The sequence below is a fragment of the Gopherus flavomarginatus genome, chromosome 5 (assembly GCF_025201925.1).
Source record: "Gopherus flavomarginatus isolate rGopFla2 chromosome 5, rGopFla2.mat.asm, whole genome shotgun sequence".
Classification (NCBI taxonomy): Eukaryota; Metazoa; Chordata; order Testudines; family Testudinidae; genus Gopherus; species Gopherus flavomarginatus.
The window spans coordinates 4,994,934-5,019,986 of NC_066621.1; the positions used below are offsets into that span (position 1 = coordinate 4,994,934).

The 25,053-nt window shown below is 48.4% G+C and overlaps 2 protein-coding genes across 29 annotated transcripts in view; one reads left to right on the plus strand and one right to left on the minus strand.

Annotated features, from left to right (window-relative positions):
* Positions 1-1,164: 1,164 nt before the first annotated feature.
* LOC127051383 (zinc finger protein 501-like) lies at positions 1,165-7,678 on the plus strand. Its single transcript, XM_050953648.1, has 5 exons — positions 1,165-1,212; positions 2,714-2,840; positions 5,705-5,794; positions 6,226-6,271; positions 6,679-7,678. Exons 2-5 carry the CDS (start codon positions 2,714-2,716, stop codon positions 7,676-7,678), a joined length of 1,263 nt encoding a protein of 420 aa, XP_050809605.1. The 5' UTR covers positions 1,165-1,212.
* Positions 7,679-16,527: 8,849 nt separating this feature from the next.
* LOC127052770 (zinc finger protein 883-like) overlaps positions 16,528-25,053 on the minus strand; it is a 69,452-nt gene continuing 60,926 nt past the window's right edge. For 23 of the 28 annotated variants that reach the window (XM_050956773.1, XM_050956776.1, XM_050956779.1 and 20 more), the window contains 4 exons: positions 23,821-23,947; positions 22,379-22,486; positions 20,031-20,120; positions 16,528-19,468 (listed from right to left, as the gene is read on the minus strand). In XM_050956773.1, the coding sequence (XP_050812730.1) occupies positions 18,018-19,468; positions 20,031-20,120; positions 22,379-22,486; positions 23,821-23,947 (1,776 nt within the window). In that variant the 3' untranslated portion in view covers positions 16,528-18,017. Of the gene's footprint in view, positions 19,469-20,030; positions 20,121-22,378; positions 22,487-23,820; positions 23,948-24,166; positions 24,964-25,053 lie in introns of those variants that run through there. The other 5 variants (XM_050956785.1, XM_050956769.1, XM_050956768.1 and 2 more) reach the window with 5 other exon arrangements.

A 25,053-nucleotide genomic window follows, 5' to 3' on the forward strand; every position in this document is an offset into this window, starting at 1 on the left:
CCGCGGCTCTGGTGGATCTCCTGCAGGCGTGCCTGCGGATGCTCCACCGGAGCCGTGGGACCAGCGGACTCTCTGCAGGCATGCCTGCGGCAGGTCCACCAGAGCTGCCTGCCGTCCTCCCAGCAACCGGCAGAGCGCCCCCCGTGGCGTGCCGCCCCAAGCATGCGCTTGGCGCGCTGGGGCCTGGAGCCGGCCCTGAAGCTTGGTCTTGCATGTTTGTACCTGTGCCTGTTTAGTTTCTTCATATAATTTTTGTTGTGCACCAAGCAAAAGATGTGACACTAATAACATTTTTGTTTATATTTATACAACAGTGCAACACGTTCTGATAAATGTAGCAATTTTTCTTGTTCTTAATTTGTCTAAGAACCAAGCAGGGTTAGTCCTATAGATTTCTTAAACTGTAACTGTCCATATGATTTCTGTGAAAACATTACCTTTGGATCTCTAACAAGCTGGTTGACTATTGCATTTGGTTGATTTTTTTTTCATGCATGTGCTATGGCTACTGTCCAACAGATAGAAAATAGAAACAGGGGTATGATATTTGGCAGAGTGTAGCCCAGACATGGACTGTCAGCTCTGGGAAGGGCATATTCTTGTCTCACTACAGTGGCACTTGGGCTGCTGGGAAACGTATTTTATCACTTACAGCCACTCTCCTCCCAGGTCCAGATTTGAATAATTATTAAATTAGGTATTAATTTACTAATAGACACTTATGAACCTCAATCACATTCCTTAGAGTAGAGTGTTTGCAGAGGCGTCTCTCACCCTGATGAATTACTAAGAAATGTTCTTTGAAGCGGGGGCTGGAACTCGGGGCTGGGGGTGCAGGAGCGGCAGCCCCCCTGGCCGGAAGTGGTCTCCACCCTAGCCAGGGTGCCCAGCCCCGCACTGGAACATTGCTCCAATAGCCGCCTTCGCAGAAGGGACGGGACCGGGAGCCACCAAGACCCAGGGACCCGACTTCACCTCGTCTCCCCTAGCGGCTCCCTCTGCACCTCGCTCCCCCCGACGAGCTGATTAAGGGTTAAACCCCCCGAGCTCCGAGTCCTCCCCAGCCTAGACACGCCCAGTCATTGCTGCGGGGGGCGGGCTCGGGCAGGGACCTTCTCGTGCGCGCCGCGGAGCCCTGGGGGCCGAGCCCGGCCCGAGCGGCGCGTGCGGAGCGAGCCCCCCCTGCAGGCTGCAGCCCCAGCGCCCGGCGCGGTGAGCGGGGCCCGGGGGGCGCAGCCGGAGGCGGCCGCGGAGGGAGGGAAACAGCCGCAGAGGCTGGAAATCGCCGCCTGGGGAGGGAGCTGCTGGGGGCGGAGCCGAACCGCGCCTGGGACCGGAGAGACCCCCCCGGGGGGCCGGTTTGTGAAGCGGAGCCCGGCAGGGTCCGCGCCCCAGCCCGCGAGAGCCCGACCGACCCCCCCTGCTCGCTGCTGGGGGCGGGCGGGACCTTCCCGGGGCGGCGCTGCGGGGGCTGCCGGGTTCTGCCCCCTTCCCGCCGAGCAGGCACCGGCCGGGGCTGGGGGCAGGTCCTGTCGGGCAGTTCCTCTGGCCTGTGCTGCTGGGGCTGGGACCAGCCTGCTCGGGAGACCGGGTTAGGGGCCAGGCTGGGGCCGCTGCACACACTGGCAATGGGAGGCGCTGGGCGAGGCTGAACTGAGCCCCTGCGTACCGCGGGGGAGGGAGGTTCCTTCTCTGACTGCCCCATCAGCCAGGGTGTTGGGGATTCACCCGGAGCCTCCCGGAGCGAAAAGCCCGGGCTGCTGCTGCTGGAGCTACAGCTCTCTGGCTGGGGCTCCCAGGGGGCTGTCTAGGGGACAACTGAAACCTGCAGCTGGGCTGTGCCAGCTGACACCGGCTCATAGGCTATTTAACTGCGGTGCAGACATTTGTACTCTGCGCTGGAGCCTGGCTCTAGGTCTCTACTCTGCATAGCTCAGGCACTTCTCTCTGTCACCAACAGAACTTGGTCCAGTGAGAGAGATTCCCACCACCGCCTCCTCTCTCTAATATCCTGGGACCAACACGGCTACAACAGTGTAACCCTAATTCCTGCCCAACACAGAGAGCAAGCCGAGGGAGGGAGCAACTGGGGAGTGAACTCACCCTGTGTTCATCCCACAGTGCAGCTCCAGCAGCTCGTGTATTTAGTACGGCTGAGTCCATTTCCCCACTCTCACCCCGCAGCAGTGGCTCCAGAAGGGTCTTGAGGAGCTGGGCCTGGTGCTCTGTTCTGGGCATTACATTGTGGCATGTGAGGTTGCAGTGCTGCCCAGATTTGGTCTGCCCAGCGCTCCAGAATGGTGGCAGAGGGTCAGGTGTGCAGGCTAAATGTAAGGGGCTGGGATCTGGAGCTCCAGGTTGCTGACGTTCACTGAAGTTTGGCCGGCCTGCCCCTTCATGACAGAGGGTCAGGAGGACTCAGGGATGCAACCCTTTGCGCCAGGATACAACACTACAGCAGGGGACCAGGTCCAGCTGCTGGAGCCACCATGGTGGGGTGAGTCACAGACAGAAAAAAAGTCACAGGAAAACACTGTCTGTTACTTTTTTCACACAGTGACAAGCCTGCACCCATAATAATGGTTTGAACTTTCAAGCCTCCCTGGGCCCTCTCAGTTGCATGGACCACTGTACATCCGCATCACCTGCAACAGCTATTCCTCTACCAGTGTGTAAACTTTGCCATGCTGAGTTGGGTTGTTTGTCCTTTCAGATGTCGGTGACGTTTGAGGATGTGGCCATGTATTTCTCTCCAGCAGAGTGGGCACTGCTGGGCGAGGAGCAAAGGCAACTTTACAGACACGTCATGTGGGAAAATTACCAGACTCTGGTCTCGTTAGGTGAGAAACTGTTTCCCTGACATCAGGGCCCCAGTCCACTGAGTGCTGCACAGAGACACAGTAACTGAGATGGAGCATTGGTCTGAGTGGTTGGGCAGAGAGATGTCTATGGGGTTCTGTGGAGGGGCGCATGGGTGTGGATGGACAGAGGTGTGTTTAATGGAGCAGAGCAGCCAGTTCATAGGGAAACAAGATGAGTGTGAGAGAGAGAAGCTTTTGAGCCACACAGAGCTCTTCTTCAGGTCTGGGAAAGGACAGCTTGTCTTTCTCACCAACAGAAGTTGGTCCAGTAAAAGATATTACCTCACCCATCTGGCATCTCCAGTATCCTTCGACTGACGGCTACAACTACACTGCATATCTTCAAGGGGACACACTTCCACCCATGGTCACTAGGGCTCCACAGTTTAAGGCAAGAGAATTCTGGCTCTTATAGTACCCCAGACAGAGCACATGAGCAGAAAAGCGCTGTGTGTTCTGCAGGCTACAGGATGAAAGTCCAGCCAACACCACAGTTAAGGTGAAAGACAGACTGGGTTCATCTATGCTGGAATAAACGACCCATGGCACGGCCATGGCTGGCCTGGAACAGTTGACTCAGGATGTGGGGCTCAGGCTGCAGGGCTGAAAATTGCAGTGCATCTGTTCAGGCTTGGGCTGCAGTCTCTGCTCAAGGACTCTCCCCCAATATCCACTCCGCAATTTTACAGTCCCACAGCCCAAGTCTCAAACCCAAGTCATCTGACCCAGGCCAGCTACAGCTGTTTAATTCCTATGTAAACATGTCCATCAGAGGGAGAGGGGTGCTGGACCATAGTAGAGTAACTCTCCTAGGCTAAGGAGAAATATCCAGCATTTGCCACATCTGTTCCCCGCCCCGCCCCCCTATCTCTTCAGACACTGCAGTCCTCTCCAGCTCCCCTTTCCATGGGTGCCAGGTTGTTTGCAACTCAGTATCCTGCCACTGTCATGTGCAGGCAGTATTGACCATAAGCTACAGTTCAAGTTTCCATGGAAAACAAATGCAAATATGTAGATCAGCTCTTTGCCTAATTGCCACATTGCATATGGAGCTGAGCAAAGTGCAGCAATTCTGTGGCTAGAAAGTGCTTAGCTCAAATCTAATGGGCAGTGATGCTTTTCTTTAAGCAGGAATCCAAACCCCCAAGCCAGTGGTGATCTCTAGCATAGAGCGCGGCGAAGAGCTGTGTGTCCAGGGTCCCACAGAAGAGGAACATGGGGACATCCTGAGAGGCATCCGCCCAGGTGAGGAAGGAGTTAAAATGACATGCAGGGTTCAAACCAGTAGTTTGAAGGCCACTGAAATCCTGATACATTGTGGACAAAGTGACAATACATCCCAGAATGTTAGTCTTTTAGTCTCATGTTGTTAGGCTTTTGTGCAGCAGTGTCACATTGTCAGCTCTCATTCAATTCATGATCCACTAGAACCAGCACATTCTTTTCTGCCACACTGCTGCCAAGCCAGTTATTTTCTATTGTGCATTTTAGTTTTCCTTCCTAAGCGAACTAGTTTGTACTTGTGTTTCTTGAATTTCATCTTGTGGATTTCAGACCAATTCTCCACTTTGTCAAAATAATTTTGAATTCTAATCCTGTCTACCAAAGTGTTTGTTACCCCTCCCTGGCTGTCAGCATCATTGGCCAAGCAGCACTTGGGAATCTCCCTTCTCAGTTCAGGCCCAACATCGTTCCATCGTTTTTTGGGCTCTCAGTAGACGTTAATCAGGGATTTTCTTATTACTCCCCAGGATGGTCTGATCAGCCAGTTAGAAGCCTACCTGGCAAACGTGTACCCGCTTTGGCCTGTTCTGGGCAGTGCTTTTGGCTGCTGCTTTGATCACAGGCTTACAGCAATGTTGCAAACTATGGCAGTTTTGGCCAGTTAAGCCAGACTCTTATTTAATATAAAGCAGAGGGAGAAGGATAGGAAAGAGAAGAAATAAGCTGGGGAAGGAAATGAACTCACGGTGCTTGGAGGGGGAAGGGGACAACGTCTCACTTACCAAGTGATTTTGGGGAGTTAGCCAGAACTGGTAACGGTGGCTGTATTCTCCGGCTCCCTCTCTCTGGTCCAGTCTGGTTAGGACCTTTCTTAGGAAAAGGATGAAGAAGATCTGGGGTCCCAAGAGAAGTTCAGGGTGGCAACATGATGGTATCACTCGCTGCACCAGTTTTCCACACTCACCTGCTGTTGCTGCTACTTTCCATGGTTGCATTCAGTTCCCCTCCTATATTTCCTCCCCAAAGTGTTTTCTTTTGAAACCCCCCAAAAGGAAGCAAGGGGCAAAATAGCCCAGCCCCTCATTGAGTTTTCCTCCAGTTAGGCCTAAATTCTGACATTCATTTTAGTTCATTAATTTCCAGTTCCACACTTGTCTTGTTTTCCAGCCAGAATTTTAACACTGTCCTTGATTTATATTAGTAGCCCTTTTTGGTTTGGACTAATTCTGTGGTCTTGTTTTATATTCTGCACCTTTTCCCATTGACATTTATTGTTGAAGGATATTGTAACACTTATAAACTTTCTCACAGTGTTTACAATTAAACGGCCAGTTAGGGTAAATTTGTGAGCCCAATTATTACAACAGCAAGTTACTCCGTTGGCTCAGAATCTCTCCCTCCCTTTGTGTATTTAGTATATAAGCTCTTCAACATCAGAACGATGTCTCTGTGCAGCGCCTGGTGCTGTGCAACTGCAAACTCAGTTGTCCCACCACAATAGAAAGTGAAAATCAAGCCCCCATTTTAAGCATCATTTATGATGTTGGGGAAAGCGCTTCTCTCAGTGATAGTCTTTCGGTCTATGTGCTGTCAACCAAAGACCTTTTGTCTTGGTGCAGATTTTCCAGATGCAGAAGAGACTTGGGACTGGCCAGCAATTGAAAGCTCCTTGGGTTTCTTCCTCACACAAAGCTCTTCCCCTGGAGCAGGTAGGGAACCAGCTCTGTCCTTTCCACCACTGGGAGCTGGAGAGCTCATTTCACGAATAGTCCATCAGCTGCAAACTCTCCCATCACAGAGCATTACAATAGTGATTGAAGCCCAAACATGAGATGTGCTACAGCTCCTCACCCTGACATTCCTCTAGAAACTCCATCTCTCCCCGTATGCAGATTCCCCCAGTCTCTCCCTCTCCCCCATTTTCCATAGAACATGGAGCCATTCAGATCCCATCACAGTGTGAGTTTTCCATGTGTGTCTCGGGAGAGGGGTGTCACTGCTGGTGTGTGGTGATGCTGTTGTCCCCAGTGACATGGGCCTCAGAGTAGGGAGAGAATCGTGGGGGCTGGTTCTCATGTTCATTGACTTGGGGGGCTATTATCAGGGCCTATGGAACACTGACCTTCTCCTCCTTCCCCAGCACTGGGGCCCCTGGGAGTTTGGACTCTTGCACTCAAGTGTCAAGGGTCAGCCCCGCTCTGAGGGGAGGGGCTTAGGGCTGACTCAGGCTCATCCCCCTGCTGGGAGTATCAGTGATCTTCCTTTGTCAGCAGCACAGAAAATAACATCTGGATTCTCTTCCCCACCACATAGGGGCGAGGAACCTGAGCAGAGCTGAGAGACAGACTCCTGAGGAAGAGCCTGCCACCTGGGAGTCACCCAGGCCTTTCCCAGGAACGAACCATTCCAAGAAATCTGAGCGGGGAAGGCACCAGAAGAGGCAGGGCAGGCCACAAAGGCAGAGGAAGAATCTGACCAGGAAGGAGCCAGCAACCCCAAAAAGCCATGAGAGGAGATCCAGGCCACATCTAAAACCTGCTGCAGAAGGACAATCTGAGCCCAGAAAGACCGTATATACCTGCCGTGTGTGCAGGGAAGAATTCAAGGTGCAGAGAGACCTGATAGACCACCACTGGACGGTTCATAAGAGACATAAATTGTATCACTGTAGCAAGTGTGGGGAGAGCTTCAGGAGAAAGAAGGCATTCAAAGCACATGGGAAAATCCACAGAAAGGAGAGAGCCCATCTCTGTTCTGAATGTGGGAAAATATTCAACCGGGCATCTCATCTCATTTCCCACCAGAGAATCCACACCAGAGAGAGACCCTATTGCTGTGCTGAGTGTGGAAAAAGATTCTTCCAAATATCAGCTCTTAACATCCACAAGAGAATCCACTCAGGAGAGAGACCCTATGCCTGCGCTGAGTGTGGGAAGTGCTTTATGTATTCGTCCACCCTTAACAGACACCAGAGAATCCACTCAGAAAAGCAGCTCCATAGCTGTAACCAGTGTGGGAAAGGTTTCAAATTTACATCAAGTCTTACTAGACACCTGAGAATCCACAGTGGAGAGAGACCCTTCCTGTGCCATGAATGTGGGAAAAGATTCAACCTGCAAGAACATCTCATTAGACACCGGACAATACACACTGGGGTGCGACCTCATCGCTGCGCTGAGTGCGGGAAATGTTTCAGTCTCCTTCAAAGTCTCCGGAGACATCAGAGAATCCACAGTGAGGGGACCCGTCAACACTGCGCCGAGTGCGGGAAAACATTCAGTTGTCTAGAAAATCTCACTAGACACCAGAGACTCCACACGGGGGAGAAACTCCATCACTGCGCTGACTGTGGGAAAGGCTTTGTCCGTCTGCATCATCTCACTAGCCACCAGAGGATCCACACTGGGGAGAGACCCTATTGCTGCACGGAGTGCGGGAAAAGATTCACCCAGTTATCAGGCCTCACCACCCACCTGAGAATCCACACGGGAGAGCGACCCTATCCCTGCACTCAGTGTGAGAAGCGCTTTGCTCACTCTTTGTCTCTTGCGAAACACCAGAGAACCCATGGGGCAGGGACTTCTGACCCTTGAGTTTGATGGGGAGAAACCTCTGCCTACTCTCACCTCACCCTTCTCCCCACAGCCAGTGCACAGGAGGGAGACTCTGCACCTGCTCTAAAATGCTCCCACCTCCCCATTAACCAGGTACTAGACTAGAATTTTATTAGAATGGATATTTCAGTTTTCTCAGAGGTGGTTCTGGACTTACCTGAAACCCAGGAAAGAAGTGTTCCGAAGCTTGTGTGTGGTAACCTGCATATTGCCAGTGAGGAAAGCTGCTGAGGGAAAGAGAGGGCCTCCAACCTTTTAACCATGGCATGTAGCAGATTGCCTGAAAGGGGGTTATGTGAAAATCCTCTTAATGTTCCAGGGATGATTCTGGGTGAACGCGAAACTCGGAAGGAGTTTGCTGTGGTTCCACAGAGCAATGCTTCTGTAGAGCAGAAAAAAGCTGGGTTGTTGCTTAGAGAAGATCCTAGGGAGAAGAAGCCTCATGGTAGTTTTTCCAAACAGTTTGCTGCAACTGATGGATGTAAAAGTGATTTAGGTGAGTTAACTCGGGTTGAATCATTATATAGAGAAAGCAACAGTTTGTTTGGGAGACTGGTTTCAATTCCTAACTGCCAAAGTCTTTCTGAGGTGTCTACATCCATTGACCTTGCTTTAGAAAGACCCAGTGTGGATAGCCTAGAGGAGGTTTCAGATTGGGGTGGGGGAATTGTTAGAGAAATTGAACAGCCCTGTAGCCAAGTGGCTGGGCTTGACCAGCATGTTCTCCAGGCTGATTGAGTAAACAGTCTGGGCCTCGGGGTCTGATGAAAGAGTGGGCTACTGGTGTTTCAAAGCAGAACAGCCTTGTGACTGAACTTATAAGGATGCAGGGGAGAGCAGGCAAACTCATCTCTAGACACTTAGGATTGTTTAGTATCTCTTTAAAACAGAGTCCAGTCTTTAAGCTGTTGCTGGTGGTGGATCCACAAGCAGGCATGCAGGAGAGTGTTTGTGTAGATGCTCGTAGCACACAGGGGCTGCAGTTGGTGAACACACCTAGCCAGCAAAGGGATTGAGTGAGACCAGAAGCATGGTATGACCAAGATACTTATAAACACTGACTTGTAACAAATTTGGTGCTACTGTTAAGGTTTAGCCTTCTGATGTATTTGATTTTGACATCAACTCTGGTCAAAAGGTACAATGTGTATGACTTTGATAAAAAGCCTGTAAACATACTGGGGATAATACCTAAAAACACACTATGCTAGAGAGCTGTATAATAGTGAAATGTTACAACTGATACCTGTAAGCAATTGTAAAACTTGGCACAGCAGAGGATCTTTACAAATCTAGTCTGCTGTATAGAAGGGGAAACTGAGGCACACTATCACATTGCTGTCATGGCTAAATGCCAAGGTAATTACACCCTTGAGAGCATTAATGTCTATACTAAAGTAACATCAGATGAGAAGACTTTCAGAAAATGAAGGTAGCTGTATATAAAGAGCCTGATTTAGTCAGGCATGATTTTGATAAACTATTTCTGTTGTACACTAATTCTTGTGATGTAAACCAGAAGTGTAATAATATAGGACCAAGAATGAAAAATTCTTGTGCTGCATTTAGCAGTATCTAGGAACACCTCTTTCTGCATCAATTTTGTCAGGGGGGTGTGTGACACTGCATGGTATTTAGGGGACACTTTAGGACATCATGAATATCAATATTGTAGAATGGCAATGAATTTTGCCAGATATGCCATGTAAGATATCTGCAAAAATGTCGTCATTTGCCAGAGATGATGATTGTATTGTCTCTGTATTATGAGTTATAGGTATGTAAGTATGTCTGTATTTTCAAACTTGTGTTATACTTCTGAGCGACACCCCCAGACAGTTTGGCATCAGCACTGCCTCACCTGCTTGATGGCCCATTAAGGACCATCAGCTGTACAACTGATCTATTGAGAGAATGCACATACACCTTATGACTCAGCAAAGCATGCCGGGACATGCCTATGAATGGAACTGGGCTTTCAAACCATCTGCTGGGCAGCTTGTGTTTGGAACAAAGGAAGCAGAGGCCACATGGGAAAATACTATAAAAGGCAGCTGCATCTTCTTCATGTTGTCTTCAGTCCTGCTTCTTACCTCTGGAGGAACTTTGCTACAAACTGAAGCTCTGAACAAGGACTGAATGACCCATCCCAGCTGTGTGAATGTGCTCCAGAGGGACTTTCAAGGCAGTAAACTCACCAATACTGCTAGGAACCTGATATATGGAGTTTGAAGTCTTTGTATATATGTGACTGTTTTACCATTTAATATCTCTTTTTGTTCTTTCTTTTTTCTTTATAATAAATCTTTAGTTTTAGATACTAAAGGATTGGCTGGCAGTGTAGTATTTTGAGTAAGATCCAAACCTCTACTGACTTGGTGACCTGGCTGAGCCTTTGGGGTCAGAAGAACATTTTGTATATGTGAGCAGAGTTTAAAATAACTTTGCACTGTACCAGATGTAGGTGCTGATTGGGAGCCAGAGACTGGAATGCCGTAAAGGGCGCTGGGTGATTTCTTTTTTTGCTTCCTGATAACCAGTGCAGGGGACCAGAAGCACAGTTTGTGACTGGTTGAGGGGGTTAGCTTCAGTGTTACTCCCAAAACTGGTGAGCATCTGCTCTCTCTTTTGCAGCCTGCTTTGACTTTGGCATTTCCAGTGAGGGCTGCCCCGGGCACCCCGGTCACAATGACAAAAAACAATTCAAGGTTGTTGGCGCAGGCGCCAGCTTCCTCTTTTCCCTGGGGGTGCTCAACCCCTACTCCACCTCAGGCCCCACTCCAGCCCTTCCCCCAAGCCCTCACCCCTGCCCTGCCTCTTGCCACCCAGTTCCGCCCCCACCCCCAAGCGCGCCCCGTCCCCACTCCCTCCTCTCTGCCCAGGGTGGAACAGCTGATTGCAGTGGGCAGGAGGCACCGGGGGAAGAGTTGATCGGCAGGGCTACTGGTGGGCAGGAGGCACTGCAGAGAGAGGGGGAGGAGCTGGCTGCCGGTGGGTGCTCAACATCCATTAATTTTTTATCGTGGGTGCTCCAGGAGTGGAGCACCCACGGAATCGGTACCTATGGTTGTTGGTGGCCTTCATGGAGCAGCTGCAGCTGATGGAGCACCTCTTCTGGGTATGAGAAAAGAGCACTGATTACTGGGATCGTATCATAATGCAGGTTTAGGACAATGAGCAAACTGCAGAACTGTGAAGGGCCCATTCGTGGATCGGTGGGCAGAGCTCACCCAAGCCCTCCAGCGCAGGGACACCACAATGAGAGCTGTACTGACAGTGGAAAAGTGAGCGGCAATCGTATTGTGGAAGCTTGCAACACTGGCTTCCTCCTAGTCAGTGGGAAATCATTTTGGAGATGAAAAATCCACAGTGGGGGCCATTGCCATGCAAGTGTGCAGGGCCATTAGTCATCTTCTATGCAGGACTCTGACTCTCAGCAACGCACAGGACATAGTGGATAGATTTGAAGCGGTGGGGCCACAGACCACACACGTATCCCTATTTTGCTACCAGACCATCTTGCCACAGAGGACATCAACAGAAAAGGCTACTTTTCTATGGTTATGCATGCATTGGTGGATCATCAGTGATGCTTCATTGACATCACTGTGGGCTGGGCAGGGAAGGTGTATGACACACACATCTTTAAGAATGCAGCACTGTTCAGAAAGCTGCAGGCAGGGACTTTCTTTCCCAACCTGCAGAGTACCATTGGCTCACTAGCTTGGATCTCAGTGAGAGGAAATATCCCCGTGGAAGTAGCTGCTTGTGTCCTGCTACAATATGCATCAGGCAAAGGGGGGAAAGCTGCCACCAGGGTAGAGGGCAGAGGTGAAGCAGCTGTCTGTGGACTTTGAACAGCGAGACACAGGAGCCCAATGAGAAGCCGTGTGGTTGATGAAGGCTTTGAAAGAGCACTTTAATGGGTAGCTAGTGTTCTGTGCTGGACTGTTCTCTGCAGCTGGAGCTCGGGGAGGTGTTGAATGTACAGCAAGCACCACACGATTCTCATCAATATGGCTGGGTATATTCCTGAAGCGATGAATTCTAGGATGCTTGGTGCACATTTATAAATGTGATTAGGTGGTGTGCTGAAGCCAGAGATGACCTGTGCCTGCCAAAAGTGTGGGTGGGTGGGGAGAGTGAGGGCAGCTGGTTTCAGCAGGGTTACTGAGCATATTAAGTCCAGGTGAGCATGTTTTAGTACAAGTCAAGCAGCAAATGGGGGCGGGAGAGGGGGCATGTGATCCCGCACGCAGACACATACACAAACACACCCGCATCACCTCTGAAGCTATGAATTCTGTGGTGCTTGGTGTGCATTTACAAGTGCTGTTTGCTGTGATTATTCCTATGCAGCCTGCAATATTTGTTGTGAAACAATAAAGAAAATCGGATTCTGCAAAAGTGGATTTTTGAGTGAAAAAAATAGTGCAGAAAATTAAGGAGCAATACCTGGCCCCCCGGCAATATTACACGTATTTTTAACCTAACTTTGACAATTATGGCAGTTTCTTGCATTATCCTGCAGAAACCTGATTGAATGAAGTTCAGTATCTCTGGAGTCAGTTGTATTGAATGAATTGCTTGTGGGCCAGGGATTGTATGTAATTCCATTGGGGAGGGAGAACCACCCAGAAGAGCAGGCGCTGATTAGGCAAATTCACTCACATTGTAACTCCTCCTAAGAGGCCCCACCACCTGGAAAGACTTGCATATACTGGTTCAAACAGAATTCTCCTGGGATCAAGAGACAAAGAAAGGACGTATGGTTAAATAGCCTAAGTTTAAACGGACTCAAGGTCTCCTTTCTTATCTAGCAAATGGACAGGACCTCTGGTCCACAGAAGGCCTCAGTCCTTAGGGAAGGATTGTAAGGACTGAGATCCCATAAGACTGTGTCCTTGTGCTGAGCAGAGTGTTTAACTTCTGTGTGGGGTTTTGAATGACTGCTCACCTGGTTGAGCCCGTATCAGAGATGAGGTGACCTCCAGTTAACCTATTAGCACATGTGGAGGATCTTTTATGTTTCCTCTGCAATGCTTTTACCTTAAGAATAAATGTATTTGCTTTAGAAAGAACTGGGTGGTGACTTAACAGTGGGCAAATACAATGTTTATAGCCTCTGAGAAAAAGGCAAAGCAGGCAGTCTTGGCTTGCTGGGGAATTCACAGTGTAGGCAGGGAACTATGCACTTGGAAGCACTCTGATGAGAAGGGAGAATAATGTGTGTCTCTGCCAAAGAGAGGTGCTGGCTGACAAGCTGTGAGCCTAGAGTGGGTGCCCTTCTGGGACCACCAGGGGGGAAATAAAGGTGAGGTTGCCCTGAACTGTGACAAGATGAACCACTGGATTTACAGTCACAACAGAAAGGGAAAGATAAGTTTCAAAGCTCCCACTCCTCATTGGCATAAACACATCTAATAAGAAATGTTTATTGACACTTCAGCTTTGGAGTGCCTCAGCTATGCAGTCACAGCCAGGGTGAGTGGGGCCTGCCTGGGATGAATGGGGAAAGGATTTTCTTTTGCATGAAGTTATCAAATTTTTTGATCCCTCTTCTATGGTATGTGCATACAGCGATGGCACTGAATATTGGCACTATTGGCCGCAGAGGCTGATGATTTTAGCTGACACCTCACTCCTGAGGATATCGAAGGCACAGCTGCTATTGATGACCTGACCACAGCTGGGTCCCATAGGCCACTAGCCTGTTAACTCAGCAGAGGTGTCAGCCAAACTCATCTGGTGTGGGAAAGTGTCCGACTGTGGAGGAAGAAATAGGCTGCCATCCCCAGAAACCTTTAGGAGAAGATTGCAGAGAATCTCCATGCAAGTTTCACTGAGGTCTCTCAGGAGGGTAAAAGGAACACCTGTATGTACATAAACGAAATGCTCCACGTCTTCCCCACACCTAATCCAATGGGAAATGAAAAGTAGATGCCAATTCTACATCTGTTTTTTTGTACCAATGTTTCTTTTAGTGTAAGTACATCAAAGAAAAGTAGATATCTTTTGTCTTGTTATCTTGGGGATGGGGTGGGCTAGGGTAAAAGCACACAAAAGACCAGATTTCACAGTGGGAGACCAGATTTCACGGTGTGTGACATGTTTGTCATGGCTGTGAATTTGGTAGGGTCCTAGCTATGCACCATCTTTAACTTTACACATTAGAAAGAAAGATCAATGCACACACTTACCCATGTTCCCTTCTCTTTCATCAGGCTCATCTGCACTCACCTGGCAGGACTGGCTAGACAGCAGTGGAGTTCAAACTGGCCCTGGCTTGTGGCATGGGTGAAGTTGTGTTCCGTGTCTCCCCGCTTCTCTTTCTCACCATTCACCACAGCGGTCTTTGTCTTGGGTGCTGACATGTAGCTCACTGCAGAAGCACCAAGTCTGAGGAGCACCACCAGATCTATTGTGAGACTCCTTGTCCTGGTGGATCCCTGGCAAAGTTCCTTCACTTTCACATGGCACCACTGCTGGTCCCTGTCAAACCCCTTTACCTGTATCCCTCATGCAACCTGCTCATGGGTGTCCACATTTCTGCAGCTGGCTCATGGCTGTGCAAGCACAACTGCTTCTCCCCACCAGCCCAGGAGTTCCAATACCTCCTGTCTACTCCAAGGAGGAGCATGTCAAGTATCGATGTGTGCATGGAGCCAGTGTGGTCAGTTGCGCAGCTGCACACAACAGAGGAGAGCTACTAGGTGTGCTCGCCAAGGTGGGCAATCCGGAAGAGAGATTTCAAAAACACACAAGGAGTTTTAAAGGTTTGTGGGGGGGGGGGGGGTTGGCTTCTGGTCTTTGTGATCCTGAGCAGTGCAGTTTAAAAGTATGACCAGAGTGGTCACTCTTACAGGGAATGGAGCATTATGGAACAGCTACTGAGGAGTAAATAAAAGGCCCATGCTGATCACTCAGCAACTGTCACATGAGCCCAGATAACACACCAGGAGAGTCCGTCTGCTTGGAAATTACCAAAGTTGGTCGAGGGGTGGGAGAGGAGCAGAGGTTCAGGTTGTTTCCACTGTACTGCATGAGAATTTCAGCTTTCATTACAAAAGGTAAGTTTGTAGCCCTCATCGTAGCAGAGAAAACCTTGAAAACTTGAAACCAGCGTACCCTAACAGCTCAGAACCCTAAAGCAAGAAGAAACCTCCAACTTTTATTATTTTAGAAAAATCTCATGAGTTTTAACCATTAGGGGCTGGCAAACTGTTTCCCTAATGTACCCCTGAGGCAGTTCAGTCTCAGCACAGCTCAGAGTCACTAAGGGGAGAGAGATACACAATAACTGCTATCAGCAATTGGAGTTTGATAGCGAGTCAAGATGCCAGATAACCAAACTCAACTGATTTATTGATTGGAAGTAAAATCAGTGTAATACAGAAAGGTCAGTACATACCCATCCAGGAGACCTGTCGTGCAGCAGTTACGTCTTTACTCTGTTCCAAACCATGAGTTCAGTTTTGCTCATATTTGGATTCTCCTTATTTAGAAGACAGAAAATTCCAGATTCCACAGACCTTACACATCTTTTCTTATCTAATTATGCACACAGCAGTTTAGCTGGCAATAGTCCGTAGCACACAAGCAGCATTAGATCAAGGACACATTTTCACTAACTGTACCTAGCACACAGTTCACAGTTGGCAAACCTTAACAGAATATACATCTTACGTCTGACATTCTGCATATACTATGAACAAAGATTAGAACAATTTAACTAGTAACTTTGCATAATAAAGCCTAGCATGAGCACAAAGTATTCTGGGAGATTTTAACTAATTTAGTGCTCTAACACCCTCATTTTTAGAGTGAGGATAATGATTTAAGGCAGATTACAACTGAGCTGAACTGCAGCTGGCATAACCAGCTCCATAAAGAAAGCCAAGATGGCTGCTTCTCCCCAACATCATCTCCCAAGAGTGACTGGAACATGGCAAAGTCAGCACTGCAGGGAAGATTGCAGACCTTCACTTACATACATGGCAGCAGCCATTTCAGACTCATCATTCTATTGTATTATTTTATTCCCTCCAGAAATGATGACACAACCGTGAGATAAAGTTACATCTCATCATCGCCCCCCAACAGAGAGGCACGGCCATGAATTTCCTCAGTTGGACGAACGAGGAGATGCTGGCCCTGTGCTGTTGCTCAGTTTCATCTGTGAACGTTGCTGGGACTAGTTTCTCTCCCTCTCTATTGAGGACTCTCTCCCCTCAAACAGTGCTCTCTGGGCTGTCTGTTCTCATGCAGGATCCCATCTCTGTCCCTGCCCTATGACCCGTGGCTGTTTCACACCCATGTCACACTCTGGGCTGGGACTGCAACTCCACAAGTTGTTTATGGAAAACACCTACAACTAGCAGCAAACAAGTCCCAGCCTGGAAAGTGGAGCAAAGGTGCTCAGAGATAATTTCCCTCGCTCCTTGACATTACGTGTCAGGGTTGAGACCCAGGTACAACTTAGTTTTGGTGGACTTAAAGTGCCACTTCCTCTTCCAGGGACACAAACTCAAATTATTCAGAAAACACATCATTATAACAGGAAGCAGCTCTCTGAAACCTCTACTATATCAATCCCTCATCCCTGGCCTTGCCTTTTTTCTAGTGTATGGCTTCTGACGGCACAAACAATGAATTAGATGTTGGGTAAGTGATGCTGCCATGACAGCATCATCCAGGAGACATCAAGGGCATGCATCTACCATGAAGATGATAAAGAAGACAGTCCATAACCGAATGGCATACTGTTTGTTCTTGAGCGCCACAGGAACAGGATGGGGAGCTGAAGAAGCCCTACTGGGTAAAGATGTAAGTTAAACCACCTGCCACCACAATGTATCCTGTTGTAAAGAAGAAGGATCTTTCATTTCATATGGCTATTCCAAGGAGCATATGAGAGCTGATTCAGAGAGACTAGGGCAGTGGTTCTTAACATTTCCAGAATACTAGATCCCTTTCAGTAGTCAGATTTGTTTCGCATACCCCAAGTTTCACCTCACTTAAAAAATACTTACTTACAAAACCAGACATAAAAATACAAAAAAGTGTCACAGCACACTATTACTGAAAAATTGCTTACTTTCTCATTTTTACCATATAATTATAAAATAAATAAAATGGAATATAAATATTGTACTTACATGTCAGTGTATAGTATATAGAGCAATATAAACAGGTCGTTGTCTGTATGAAATTTTAGTTTGTAACTTTCCTAGTGCTTTTTATGTAGTCTGCTGTGAAACTAGGCAAATATCTAGATGAGAAGATGTACTCCCTGGAAGACATCTGCGTACCACAGAATCATAGAATATCAGGGTTGGAAGGGACCTCAGGAGGTCATCTAGTCCAACCCCCTGCTCAAAGCAGGACCAATCCCCAGACAGATTTTTGCCCCAGATCCCTAAATGGCCCCCTCAAGGATTGAACACACAGCCCTGGGTTTAGCAGGCCAATGCAATGAGTACCCTCAGGAGTTGAGGGTTGAGAATGACTGGACTAGGGGATGCAAATCTGACTTGTCTATTCATCAAGAAGTGCATCATCAAAATAAAACACAGTCCCACACCACCTGTTGCTGCTGTTTCTAAGAAATGTTGCGTCTCATGTACTGTCTGACAGGTTCCACTATTTCAGAAAAGGGGTGTCTTGACTTTAGCCGGATTATCATTGGTGTGACCCAAAACTCCAGACTCCAACCTTCCGGTCCTAGCTGGTATTGCTTGCCTGGCAATTAGGTGTGAAGACAGGGCCCTGGCTGCATTGTGCATGAAGCCAACTATCAGGACAGCTTGCTTCATAATTTTATCTCAAAGCCAAAGCAAAATGCCCTTCCTTTTGATTCAGTACATGCGGGGGATGTCACAGCCTTTCATTAATGCAGGTGAAGAAAGCTCCTTTTCAGGCTGTGCCAGAATCTTTGTTCATTTTTCCATTTTCCAAGACGAAAAGAAAGAGGAAATAAAACAATAAATTCCATTAGCGGAGCCTGAGAGGATGGGAGCTGCAGTGAGTGAATGGCCTGGGAGAAACCAGAGCCTCTCAAGCACAGTACTGACTCCAGTCATCCCTGTCCCAGCTGCAATCCACAATGATTGCTTAGGTGCCTCTAAGGTTAAATTCTCCCATCTCCAGGGCCACACAAATTATTTTAACAAACCCAGCACTGACCCTAATGTCTGGTTAGTGAGGAGGTGGGAGCAGTTCAGAGTGGGAGCAGGTTCCCTCTTTTACAGGCTTTGGGAAAAGAGTGAAATGAGAGATTGAAGAGGTTTCTCCAATCAAACACATAAGTCAGGAGTCTCTATCCTGAGTGGGTGCTCTGGTGTTTAGCAAGAGAGGATGAGCGAGCAAAGCGCTTCCCACACTGAGTGCAGGAATATGGTCGCTCTCCTGAGTGGGTTCTCCGATGTTTAGTAAGAGATCCTGAGCGAGCAAAGCGTTTCCCACACCGAGCACAGGAGTACGGCTTCTTTTCCAAATGGATTTTCTGATGTTTGATAAGAGACGACGAGTGAGCAAAGACCTTCCCGCACTGAGTGCAGGGATAGGGTCGCTCTCCTGAATGGATTCTCTGGTGGTTGATAAGACCTGACAATTGGGTGAATCTTTTCCCGCACTCAGTGCAGTAATAGGGTCTCTCCCCAGTATGGATTCTTTGGTGGACTCTGAGTTGTACTAGACGGACAAACTTTTTCCCACATTCACCACAGTGATGGAGTCTTTCCCCAGTGTGGATTCTCTGGTGCAGAATGAGACTTTCTGGATGACTGAATATTTTCCCACACTCCGCGCATCGATGCGGTCCCCCCGTACGATGGATTCCTTGGTGTCTCCTGAGACTTTGAAGGAGACTGAATTTTTTGCCACACTCAGCACAGCAATGGGGCTGCTCCCCAGTGTGGATCCTCTGATGTCTAATGAGATGTTCTCGTAGACAGAATTGTTTCCCACACTCATGGCACAGGAAGGGTTTCTCTCCGCTGTGGATTTTCTGGTGTCTAGTAAGACTTGATGTAAGTTTGAAGCCTTTCCCACATTGGTTACAGCGATGGGGTCTCTTTTCTGAGTGAATTCTCTGGTGATTACGAAACGTTGATGAATCCATAAATCTCTTTCCACACTCAGCGCAGGCAAAGGGTCTCTCTCCTGAGTGGATTCTCTTGTGGATGGTAAGAGCTGTTATTTGGAAGAATCTTTTTCCGCACTCAGCACAGTGATAAGGTCTTTCTCCCGTATGTATTCTCTGGTGGGCAGTGAGCAGTGATAACTGGTTGAATATCTTCCCACACTCAGAACAGGGATGAGCTCTCTCCTTTCTGTGGGTTTTCCCATGTGCTTTGAATGCCTTCTTTCTCCTGAAGCTCTCCCCACATTCACTACATTGATACAGTTTTTGTCTTCTATGAACTGTCCAGTGGTGGCTTATCAGGTCTCTCTGCACATTGAATTCTTCCCTGCACACTCGGCAGGTATATAGTCTCTTTCTGGGCTCAGCTTTTCCTTTTTCAGGCAGCTTTAGATGTGACTTGGATCTCCTCTGATGGCCTCTTGGAATTGCTGACTCCTTCCTGCACTGCCTCTTGTGGCGTCTTCCCCCCTCAGTTTTCTGGGAATGGTTCTCCCCTGATGTTCCTGGGAAAGGCCTGAGTGGTTCTAGGTTAGCAGATCCTTCCCCAGGAGTCTGCCCCTCAGCTCTGCTCAGGGTCCTCGCCCCTGCTTGGTGGGGAAGAGAATACAGATGTATTTCCTGTGCTGCTGACAAAGGGAAACCATTAATATTCCCAGCAGGGGGATGAGCCTGAGTCAGCCCCACACCCCTCCCCTCAGAGCAGGGCTGCCCTTAACACTTCAGTGCACGAGGCCAAACTCCCAGGGGCCCCAGTGCTGGGGAAGGAGAAGGTGGTCAATGTCCCATAGGCCCTGATAATAGCCCCCCAAGTCAATGAACATGAGAGCCAGCCCCCACGATTCTCTCCCTACTCTGAGGCCCATCTCAGTGGGGAGAACAGCATCACCACACACCAGCAGTGACACCCCTCTCCCAAGACACACATGGTAAACTCACACTGTGATGGGATCTGAACGGCTCCATGTTCTATGGAAAATGGGAGGGAGGAGAGACTGGGGGAATCTGCATAGGGGGAGAGATGGAGTTTCTAGGGGAATGTCAGGGTGAGGAGCTGTAGCACTTCTCATGTTTGGGCTTCAATCTCTATTGTAATGCTCTGTGAGGGGAGAGTTTGCAGCTGACGGATGATTTGTGAAATGAGCTCTCCAGCTCCTACTGATGCAAAGGGCAGAGCTGGTTCCCTACCTGCTCCAGGGGAAGAGCTTTGTGTGAGGAAGAAACCCAAGGAGCTTTCAATTGCTGCCCAGTCCCAAGTCTCTTCAGCATCTGGAAAATCTGCACCAAGACCAAAGCTCTTTGGTTGACAGCACATAAACCGAATGACTATCACTGAGAGAAGCCCTTTCCGCAACATCATAAATGATGCATAAAATGGGGGCTTGATTTTCAATTTCTATTGTGGTAGCACAACTGAGTTTATGGTTGCACAGCACCAGGCACTGCACAAAACCACAGAGATCATCCTGATGTTGAACTTATACACTAAATACACAAAGGGTGGGAGAGAACCTGAGTCAAAGGAGTAACTTGCTGTTGTAATAATTCGGCCCACAAAATTACCCTAATTAGCAGTATAATTATAAAACCTGGGAGGAAGTTTATAAGTGTTACAATATCCTACAACAATAAATGTCAATGGGAAAAGGTGCAAAATAGAAACAAGACGATGGAATTAGTCCAAATATAAAAGGCCTATAATGCAATTCAAGGACAGTGATAAAATGATGGCTGTAAACAAGAGAAATGTGGAACTGGACATTAACGAACCAAAATGAATAAGTTATAACTTAGGCCTAACTGGAGGAAAACCCAATGAGGGGCTGGGCTATTTTGCCCATTACTTCCTTTTGGGGGTTTTCAAAAGAAAACACTTTCGGGGGAAGTAAAGGAGCGGGACTGAATGCAACCCTTGCTGACTTAAAAATCAGCAACAGCAGCTGCGTGCCAACAACTGCTGCAGCAAGCGATACCATCATGTTGCCACCCTGAACCTCTTTTGGGATCCCAGCTCTTCTTCATCCTTATCCTAAGAGATCTCCTAACAAGACTCGACCAGAGAGAGGGAGCCAGCGGATATTACCATCATTTCCAGTTCTAGCTAACTCCCCAGAATCACCTGGAGTGTGAGAGGTTGTGTCTCCCCCCACAAGCACCGAGAGTTGTTTTCCTACCCCAGCTTATTTCTTCTCTTTCCTATTCTTCTCCCTCTGCTTTATATTAAATACTAGTCTGGCTTAGGTGGCCAAAACTGCCATAGTTTGCATCCGTTCTGTAAGCCTGTGATCAAAGCAGCAGCCAAAAGCACTGCCCAGAACAGCCCAATGCTGGTACACGTTTGCTAGATAGGTCTGATCAGACCACATGCCAGGCCTGTGTTTCTCCAGCTGAAAGACTGCAGGTAAGAGTCAGCCAGAGACAGAAGCTGCATGTTCTATCTTTGCTGTTCTTTTCTCTTCCTTCTTGTGTGGGCTTGTCTTGTTTTGTCTTCTAAAAAACAGGATCAGATTTTAACATCAACAACAGCTCCAGCCCATTTCAACTAACTGCTTCTCTTTTCCCCAAAAGGACAGTTATTACCATCTTTAATACCATCTAAAAGACTTTCAAACAGAGGCCTTTTGTCTAAAGACTCTCTCCAGCGAAAGGGCAAGGAAACAAGGGATGTTGTTAAAATAAAAGTCACACTTAATGTTGACATTTCAGATGCCTTAACTCTTTTCCTTCTTTTTCTATATATTTAATAAAAGGTTAGAAAGAATTTGTCACAGTCTTTGCATGGTACTAAGCAGGCTACAGTCTCTGAATTCCAAACCTTATTTAACACTCTTTAATACTGCCCATGACAGTGTCATGTTAATGCCATTGTCTCTTTGGGCCCATGTAGTCTATATGAATTAATGTAAAAACATTGTCCAAGATCTGCCAGCAGCTCAGTGGCAGAGTGAGGAATAGAGTCCAGGTCTCCTCACTCTCACAACATGATGCTGCCTCCCAACCAGTCCTGCGGAGTAATAAGAAAATCCCTTACTAATGTCAACTGAGAGCCCACAAAAGCGATGGAACAATGTTGTGTCCCTACACAACTGGGCCTGATGTGGGAAGGGAGATTCCCAAGTGCTGCTCGCTCAGTAATTCAGACAGCCAGGGAGGGGTTACAAACACTTTGGTGGACAGGATTAGAATTCAAAATGATCTTTACAATGTGGAGAACTGGTCCGAAATCAACAAGATGAAATTCAAGAAACACAACTAGAAAAGTAGTTTGCTCAGGAAGAAAATATCAGATGCACAACTAGAAAATGGGGAATAACTGGCTTGGCAGCAGTGCAGCAGAAAAGAATGTGGTGGTTATAGTGGATCATGAATTGAATGAGAGCCGACAATGTGATACTGCTGCACAAAAACCTAACAACATTAGACTAAAAGACTAACATTCTGGGATGTACTGTCACTTTGGCCAAAATGTATCAGGATTCCAGCTGCCTTGAAGCTACTCATTCCTTGCCTGCACATCACTTTAACTTTTTCCTCACCTGAGTGGGTGCCTCTCAGGATGTCTCCATCTTCTGTGGGACCCTGGACACACAGCTCTTCCCCTCGCTCTATGCTGGAGATCACCACTGGCTTGGGGGTCTGGATTCCTGCTTAGAGAAAAGCATAACCTCTAAGAACTTCTAGCAACAGATCTGCTGCACTTTGCACAGCTCCATATGCAATGTTTGTGCCAATTAGGCTATGAACCAATCTATGTATTTGAAATACTTTTCCATCAAAACATGAACTGCAGCTTACAGTCAGCACTCCCAGCACCTGGCAGTGGCAGGATATTGAATTGCAAACAACCTGGCACCTGTGGAAAGGGGAGATGGAGAGGACTGCGGTGTCTGAGGGGATTGGGAGGGACAGATTTCTCCTTGACCTAGGAGAGTTACTCTACTATGGCCCAGCATCCCCCTCCCTCCTGTTGATATATTTAAATAGGAATTAAACACCTGCAGCTGGCCTGGGTCAGATGACTTGGGCTTGAGCGACTTGGGCTGTGGGACTGTAAAACTGATGAGTGGCTTTTTGGAGGGAGGGTCCCTAAGCCTGATCATCTGCACTGCAATTTTTAACCCCGCAGCCTGAGTCCCACGTCCTGAGTCAACTGACCCAGTCCACCCATAACCATGCCGGGGTCATTTATTCCAGCATAGACAATCCTACACTATCTTTCACCTTAACTGTTGCGTTGGCTGCACTTTCATCCTGTAGCCTGCAGAACACACGACCCTTTTCTGCTCGCCTGCTCTGTCTGGGAAACTACAAGAACCAGAATTCTCTTGCATTAAGCTATGGCGCGCTAGTGACCATGGGTGGAAGTGTGTCCCCTTGAAGACGTGCAGTGTAGTTGTAGCCGTATCAGTCCCAGAATATGAGAGAGACCAGGTGAGTGAGGTAATATCTTTTACTGGACCAACTTCCGTTGGTGAGAGAGAGCAGCTTTCTTTCCCAGACCTGAAGAAGAGCTCTGTGTGACTCAAAAGCTTGTCTCTCTCACCAACAGAAGTTGGACCAATAAAAGATATTACCTCACCCACCTGGTCCCCTCATGAACTGGCTGCTCTGCACAATTAAACATGCCTCTATCCATCCATACCCATGCACCCCTCCTTCAAACCCCATAGACACCTCTCCACCCAACCTCTCATACTGATACTCTATCTCATTTACTGCATACAGATGCTCCCCATGTTACGCAAGACCCGACTTACGCAAATCCGCACTTACAGAAAAGTTCCATAAGCTAGAAATAGGAGGGGGGGGGTGTTTGGGGTTTTTTCTGCATAATGGTCGGGGATACATTTCCGACTTATGCAAAATTCGAGATACGTGAGGCGTTTCGGGATAGAACAATTGCGTAATTCGGGGAGCGTCTGTATCTGTGCAGCACCCAGTGCACTGAGGCCATGATGTCAGGGAAACAGTTCCTCACCTAATGAGACCAGAGTCTGGTAATTTTCCAACATGACGTGTCTGTAAAGTTGCCTTTGCTCCTTGCTCAGCAGTGCCCACTCCGCTGGGGAGAAATACATGGCCACATCTTCAAACGTCACCGACATCTGAAAGGACAAACAACCGAATTCAGCATGGCAAAGTTTACACACTCATAAGAGGAATAGCTGTTGCAGGTGATGCGGATGTACAGTGGCCCATGCAACTGGGAGGGCCCAGGAAGGCTTGAAAGTTCATACCATTACTATGGATTCAGGTCTGTCACCATGTGAAATAAGTAATAGACAGTGTTTTCCTGTGACTTTTTTTTCCCATGTCTGACTCACCCCACTGTGGTGGCTCTGGCAGCTGGACCTGGCCCCCTGCTGTGGTGTTGTATCCTGGTGCAAAGGGTTGCACCACTGCTGAGGGTTAGTCCTCCTGACCCTCTGTCATGAAGGGGCAGGCCGGTCAAACTTCAGTGAATGTCACAGCAACCTGGAGCTCCAGATCACAGTCGCACTTACGTTTAGCCTGCACACCCGACCCTCTGTCACCATGCCAGAGGGCTGGGCAGACCAAACCTGAGTAGCACTGCAACCTCACATGCCATGATGCAATACCCAGAACAGGGCACTAGGCCCAGCTACTCAAGACCTTGCTGGAGCCACTGCTACGGGATGAGAGTGGGGAACTGGACTCAGCCGTACTAAATACACGAGCTGCTGGAGCTGCACTGTGGGGTGAACACAGGGTGAGTTCAGTCTCCAGCTGCTCCCTTCCTGGGCTTGCCCTCTGTATTGGGCAGGAATTAGGGTTACATTGTTGTAGCCTTGCCGGCCCCAGAATATTAGAGAGAGGAGATAGTGGAGAGATTATCTCTTGCTGGACCAACTTCTGCTGGTAACAGAGAGAAGTGCCTGAGCTATGCAAAGCAGAGACCTAGAGCCAGGCTCCAGCCAGAGTACAAAATGCACCGCAGTTAAATAGCCCATGAGCCTCTGGGCCCCATGAACCCGAATCAGCTGGTACAGCCCGGCTGCAGGTTTTAGTTGTCCCCTAGACAGCCCCCTGGGAGCCCCAGCCAGAGAGCTGTAGCTCCAGCAGCAGCAGCCCGGGCTTTTCGCTCCAGGGGGCTCCGGGTGAATCCCCAACACCCTGGCCGATGGGGCAGTGACAGAAGGAACCTCCCTCCCCCGCGACACCCAGGGACTCAGTTCAGCCTCCCCCAGCG

Excerpts from the sequence above, each read along its gene's own strand:
- LOC127051383 (XM_050953648.1), top strand. The coding sequence starts at position 2,714 with ATGTCGGTGACGTTTGAGGATGTGGCCATGTATTTCTCTCCAGCAGAG. Across the intron at positions 2,841-5,704 it reads CCAGACTCTGGTCTCGTTAG|ATTTTCCAGATGCAGAAGAG; the intron begins GTGAGAAACTGT and ends GTCTTGGTGCAG. Across the intron at positions 5,795-6,225 it reads AAGCTCTTCCCCTGGAGCAG|CACTGGGGCCCCTGGGAGTT; the intron begins GTAGGGAACCAG and ends CTCCTTCCCCAG.